The sequence below is a fragment of the Wasmannia auropunctata genome, unplaced genomic scaffold, assembly GCF_000956235.1.
Source record: "Wasmannia auropunctata unplaced genomic scaffold, wasmannia.A_1.0 LD335965.1, whole genome shotgun sequence".
In the NCBI taxonomy this organism is placed as follows: Eukaryota; Metazoa; Arthropoda; class Insecta; order Hymenoptera; family Formicidae; genus Wasmannia; species Wasmannia auropunctata.
Window position 1 is genome coordinate 316,057 of NW_012026925.1, and position 7,251 is coordinate 323,307.

At 40.9% G+C, this 7,251-nt stretch overlaps 1 protein-coding gene across 1 annotated transcript in view; it reads left to right on the plus strand.

Annotated features, from left to right (window-relative positions):
* Positions 1 to 77: 77 nt before the first annotated feature.
* The window catches only part of LOC105455002 (dipeptidase 1-like), a gene marked incomplete at its 5' end in the record, with an annotated part of 109,528 nt that continues 102,354 nt past the window's right edge, over positions 78 to 7,251 (plus strand). The window contains 2 exons of the mRNA XM_011698019.1: positions 78 to 326; positions 5,854 to 6,162. Of these exons, the coding sequence (XP_011696321.1) occupies positions 78 to 326; positions 5,854 to 6,162 (558 nt within the window). The remainder of the gene's footprint in view (positions 327 to 5,853; positions 6,163 to 7,251) is intronic.

Below are 7,251 nucleotides of genomic sequence, written 5' to 3' on the forward strand. Positions count from 1 at the left end.
CCGGCGGTGGCGGCGGCGGCGGCGGCGGCGGCGGCGGCGGCGGCGGTGGCGGTGTCGGTGGCGGTGGCGGCGGCGGCGTCGGCGGCGGCGGCGGTGGCGCCGGTTACGGGGGCGGGCCGCAGGAGCGCGTTCACCAGGCTCCGCGATCGGTCCAGCCCGATCCGCCGAAGTGTCCCTATGAGACCTACCAGGCGCAAATCCCGGACTGCTGCGCGGCCGCGGTAGCGGCGCAAGACCCGTACCCACGGCCGCCCAGCGGCTACGACACCAGGTGTTACGACGAGTGCCATCGCAGGACACCGTACCAGGAGGAGCCCTATACTCAGGTATGGATCTTGTTGTATTATAATGATACCCGGTGACGTTCATGATCCTTTGTGACTTTATGTGCGACTTAAAGCCCGTGTCATACTATACGCATTGGAGATCGAGAATTGCAAATACAGAAAATTCGAATAGTTAAATTATTTTAATTTTAATCCTAATTTCAATTTAATTGGTTAAATTCTGATACAAGTATAGTTTGATACGGGCTTCGCCGATTTTGTTCTCTCATTCTTCGCGAAATGCAAAATTGCGTCAAAGACGTAAAAATCGTAAGTAATCGTATACGAAGTAAGAGTATACGAAGCGAGTAATGTAACGAAGGGACAGAGTCTTCTTAAATATTGTAGAGAAATTCGATCGTTGAATGCGAATGCGCCGGACAAGGTTGTTGCATTCGATCGTACGCGAGAGCGTATCGAATGCGGTGTAACGAAAAAACTTTTTACAACCAGTATACAACAGATTGATTTGTGTTACCAGTATTGGCATTACTAGTTCCCGATTGCCTCAAAAAATTCGAACAATACTGCCTTTTCATTCGGAATTACATTACAGTTGTATTACTATGTTCTTGTGTACCCATCTAGTTACATATGAACAAATGGGAAGTTTTAATGGAATAATCAGATAAAATTTAACTTTTGGTAGCAGCTTTGAAACATATTTACGCAGCACAAACGAATACGTCCCATTCATACATTTTATTTGTGCACCTCCACGTATAAATAAAATGCCTTTTCGTAAAAATATTCAGCCAGCACTAGAGCCCGATTTTAACGTCGCCATAAGCTAAAATTAATGTTGTATAATTTATCGTAATGCGATTAATATCAGTTATTCGCGTCGAACTTCGGTGATACAGTGCGCCACTGTGCAAATCGATGTCGATTAAATTTGATATCACCTCCAGGTGTGGATATTACACGATAATTATCCAATAGAATCGAACGAGTTCGCCCGTTTTATAATGTAGTCGCCTCGAGTCTGCTATTTATGATTATCGAATGGCGAAAATTGAATTTGCTGCTTCCAGGGAAATAGGAGCTTAGTTAGCGTGGAAAGGGCGGACCTTAAGATCGCCCATGATTCAGCGAACTGAAACGATCGCTATCGATAATACGAATCGCGAGAGCGCTTTTCATGCATAATAATGTGCCCCGTCTCTCTTCTGATATTAAAGATGTAAGAATAATTATTTATGAGAAGCAATCCCCAAGTCGCTGCACAAAAGAGACAAAAAGAATCGTCGCTTTTTCACGAAAATGTAAAATATGATCGCCACCAAAAATTATTAATGTAAATTTGTTACTTTTACAAAAATCGACAAAAAAATAAAATAATAAAATAAAATGAGATAATATCGATAATAAGATAATAAGATATTTTTTTTTTTATAAAAAGGCGTTCGATAAAAGAATATTATGGTTTCAAAAGAATACGCCTCTAAATATTCCGCCCACACTTTCTGAATACTCTGAATATTACGTCACAATGCGACCAGACAAACAATTGCAATTAGAACTTTTCGGGCGAAACGTGTAAAGCAGGAAAAGAACCCTCGCGAAATACTTTGAAATCAAAGTTTAATGCAACGTCGTCGTTAAAAGCGTCACATCGCTAATCGCGGCTTATTTTTTTTTCTGCCCCATTAACTCGACGGTTTTTATTTAATATGGTGGCTCGTAGAAAAAGAGGAGATAGAGAAAAGCCTCGGATATTTTTCCGGACAGTCTCGTCAACGATATAGAGGGCCCCTAATAGCCGCGTGCGTGTGTCACGAGTTTCGCATCTCTCGACTAGAATCCCGCTTTAACTTCGCCGCGGGAATCTTCGAAGAGCTATTACGGCTTTTCGGTATCCGAAAATTGATTCGGCTCGGCGCGCCTCAGCCCTCCAAGTTTCGCCGTACGAGCTGCATTAGTACGGACTATCGATTCGACGGAGGCCGTACCCGTCGCGAGATCGCGTCCCGCAGAATTCGCGAGAACGACGACAAATCGGAGGATAAGACCGACCGTTATTGGATGGAATTAATTACCAAAATGAGACATGGATGGTGTCAATATTTTTGCTTCCTATCACCGAGTATTTTTTTACCGTCGATGATTATAATCGAACGTCAAAATAGCTGAGGGACAGAAGATCGGCGCGATCGAAACGTTGAATAAAAGATTGCACCAAGATCGCGTTGATTTCCATCGTTTGAATTTGATTGTTCAGCAGGTTTTCGCCTCCAGGGTGTATCACAGCGCAGCCGCAATATCAATATTTATGTACGAGGAAGTATCGAGTATGTATATAGAAAATGCCGATACTTGCGGTATTTGATACCAAAAAAAAAGTAAAAGTATCAATATCCTATTAAATTTCAACATCGCTAGCCGCGAGCGACGTCGCCCGCGGAGCCAATTTCGCAAATGCATAACACGTACCTATACAAAGCGATCACGTGCCGATCATCTGTCCACCCCCCTCGATATTTTCTACGGAACGATATCGCCGCAGGTGGCATCTCAAACGTGCACTTTCTCTATTTAATCACGCCGCCGCACTATTTTTCCTCTTCTGGCTGGAAAAGAACTTATTGAAATAAAAATAACGGGAGAAATCCTAAAGAAAAAAAAACGAGAAAAGAGCAACTCAATTAAAGAGTACTTTTCCAAGAGCTATCTTGTTCATTGTCTTGTTTATTACATGACGTAGCGGCTTCTCTCAATTAATCCCTGTCGGAATAAGGAATCGTGTGCGCAACGTGCACGTTATTGCGTTAGGTACACGTCACGCGGTGGCTTGATCGAGTTTACAAAGCTCCGGAAGGAAGTGGCGAATCTCTTCAGAAACCGGCAAACTATCGATCGTATATATACGTATGCCGCTCGAGCGCGCGTTATCCCGCGCGCTCGTGAAAATCGTGAAGCAGGGTGCCAACTGTGGCACCCCCGCTGCAGTCTCCATCGTTTCGGAATCATATACGACCGTATACGCGATGACGACCGGGAACGTTCGTACGGGGCGGAATTTCAGGTTCCTGCAGCGCCCGCGTATACGGTTTCGGACTCGCAAAGCCCGTACATACGTTCCGGTTATTTTAGCGATATCGATACTTTACTGTTACGGGAAGCCGTATCGGTGTGCCGGGTGTAAAGATAGCAGGGCGATAGAAAGCTGCTCGATTCGCGGGCTGGCGGCCGTCTCGTGTCCGCCGCCGCCGCCGCCGCCGTCCATATCGAACGACGATGCGGCAACGTACCACGGAATATGGTAGGCCATAAGCCATCGAGTACCGCCGGCGCGCAATCGTGGTAACTGCGAATGTACCGAGGGAATGAACAAGAGATAAACACGACGAATAAAGTCCCTTCCATTTTTTTCGCAATTTTTTTCCCTTACATACACACACACCGCGATCCACGCAATCCATGACAAGTGTCTGCGTCAAGAATACTTGAAATGACAATACGCATTTGCGTAAAGACCTAACTGCAATGCTTGCAATTTTGGAGATCTAAACTTGTTCTTCATTTGAGTTGAAAGGAATTGTTAATACGTTTATTCATAAATTTATTTTTTGGATTGGATTTACAAACGACTTTCGACAATCAGTTAAGCGATATACAAAAAAATGCGGAGTATCCCACGATCACTGTATAATATTTTAATTTTTAATAGCGTATTAATTATTATCAGTATCATCATATTATAATTATTATATCAATTAGAGACAGTCAGAGTTGTCAAACTTCACGGAAATTAAATATGCGGAAATTTTAATATGTAAATGTCCCGAAACAATCAGAACGAAGGAAGAAATTGATAAAACAAAGTCCGATAATTATTATTTACACATTACATATTATTATATGTATGTAATATTTGCAATGTTACTTGAATTGCTAAAATCGATAGGAGATTACAGATTGCAAAAGCGGATCCAGATCGAGAAAATACAAATGAAACATTGATCTCAATTTGTGCAAGCGTACAGCAAATCATTAGCCAACTGTGAGCGGTTATATTATAACTCGAAAATTACTGCCTCGACATTTTCATAAGTAAACTTTCAACTCAAATTAATCTTCAAAATACGCTATTAAAGTATCACGTAGCGTATTGCAAATTATCATATTATCGTTGATATATTTCATATAACACATTTTCGTGTTATAGATTGTTATTGCGAATCGATGCAATTCGTAACATACATACTCCTTGTTGCGTAAATAAGGAAACTTGTGGGTGAACCGCAAGGCGGGTAATTCCGCGTATTATGGCGAAAAGATTTTATCCGCAGATGCGACTGGCACACTCTTATACACTCTCCTTACGCAATTGCAATTCCCACGCCAACGCATTCCCCCTTTGTGCCGCATTAAGACGATTCTTTCAAATTCTAAATGCCCCGCCGTACGTCTCGAATATTAAATTTCTTCATATTCCGGGAGATTCTTGGCATGTCTGGTTGGCGAACGGTATCTCGTTTGCGAAGACGGATTAATCAACCGAATTGCTTCCGAGAAATACATACAAATACAGCGGGAACGCAAGAATACTTCAGTTAGATAATCCATTTGAATTATATTACTCTATCATGTTTTAGTTGGAAATACTATAATCCTAATTAAACATACATAAATTAGTTTATAATCTATATTCTTAAAAAAGTATATATTTAAAAGCATATCTTTTAAAGTGCAGATGTTAGTATTCCTTCAACGTATACTCAATATTACGCAATATTTTATTCTTTATTTTTATTAATTTTTATCTCTCATGTAATATATTGACAATAGCTCGTGATATAAATAATTTGTTTTTTATCACAATTTAACTCGGTTTACAGGCCTTTTTCCCGGCAATGTTTCAATGTAAACAGTATTATTTTCGGATCATTTTCAGTCAGTATATTCCATACAGGAAAGCCAATTAAAGTTTCTATTCAATGTATAGAAGGTGCAAGCCATTTGTTTTAACTGATACAACAATATCGCAACTAACAGGCATAAAATTATATTTGAAATTCTCATTGTTCATCGTTTAATAAATCATATTTGTACGATTTCGAACATGAAAGTTTGCGAGTCACAGTGAAAAAATTACATGTATAAAAAGCGATAAATTTTGACAAAATATTATTTTTAATAAACATGTATAACATTTATACATTTATACATGTCTATTTAAAAATAATATTTTATCAAAATTTATCGCTAAAATATTCGAATTTAATACTAAATTTCTGTAGAACAAGTTTAGTTAAGGTTTCTGCAAAATTAGACATGCATGTCTCAAGTTAGAAAATGTCTGATATACCTATACGATTGATTTACCGTACATATTAAATCGTGAATAATTAAAAAATCGACACATTTCCGAAAAAAAGTTTATTACTAGAGTGATTTGAAATGAAAAAGAATCGCAATACTGTGCTCCAATTACTCGAGCTATCACCGAAGTTAGAACCGCAAATTTCTCGAAACGAAGGGTACTAAGTGATTTGTTGCAAGACAATCCTTCTTTTTCTTTCAGGATGTATCCGGAACATTCCACCGGTCCCAGTCTAGACTGGGCTACGAGGAACGTCCTCAGTCCCGGGTGGGATACGCCTCGGATTCCAGGTGCGCCAGCGGGCTCGGATACGACGACACCGGTGGGGGTTACCTGGATCAGAGTGACCCGAGAATGTATTGCACCGGCGGCTATTGCATGGGAGATACGATGATGGCGACGAGCAGAGGCGTATGCGGCGAGGAGGTCGAACTCGACATGCGGAGGCACATTCAGGCATGCGCCTGCACATGCAACCACATGGGCTACGGGAATTACATGGACTATCAGGTGAGTAAGGGATACATATATACATACGCTCGGCGAAAGATAATTAGCGCGGTTAATTCCACGGAAAAAAGAAATGGGATCACTCCGGTCGGAGATATACGCCCAAAACGTAATGATACACACTCGCCGAAGAATCACGCTCGTTATACCCGCGCCACAAACTGTGCGACGTGAAAACCGTGACATCCTGCGCTGCAGAAGCGCGGTTAGCTATTCGTATATGAAATTGTACCCACGGTTGATTAGTTTCCAACCGTGACGAGAGATCATCGCGGGAGAGGGGAGGGACCATTTCAAGCAATGACAATCACAATGGAAACCCCCGGGCTTTCTTATGAATTCAGCGTAATATCGCGCGTGTTATGCGAGGCGTGTATGCACGTTTGTAGTCGCGATGCGATATTGCGTCCTGTCGAGGACGTCTCGCGAAAGAGATCCCCGCAAATGTTTCATGATGAGAGGAAGAGAAAGAGAAAGAGAGAGGGGGGGGGAAGCTAGCCCTCATAAATATAGAGGAAAATGGTACATCCAGACGCGAAGTATAATGATGAGATCCTGGATTTTCCTGTCGTGAATGTCACAATATCATAACTACGCGCGGCCAGCGTCACCCGTGAGACTGAATATTTTCTCTGTTTCATCTCAAATTCCAAAATTGCGTATCTTCAAAAGCTTTAAAGCTGCAGCAAGACAGATATATCGCGCTAAAAAGGCTTTTTTTCTTCCGTCATGTACTCCGAGATGTGCAATTCTGATATCTAAAGAGCGAAACACTTTGTATGTATATAGCTATACTTTCTACCGTGTGAAGAAGCGAATATATAATTGTCATATTTTCCTCTGTGAAATATTCTAATACATTCCGCGTCACACGCCATAGCAGTGATCAGCTACGTTATTTGCTGACGCATCCAAGATTAATAAAAGATGACATTTGAGATGCAAATTGACTCTTTGAATTAATTCTTGGTAACGAGACGGACCTTCATAATCCTTTGTAATTTTAAGGGAATGCCATTTTATTATATATATATATATAATATATATATATATATACACATATATAATATATAATATATATATATATAT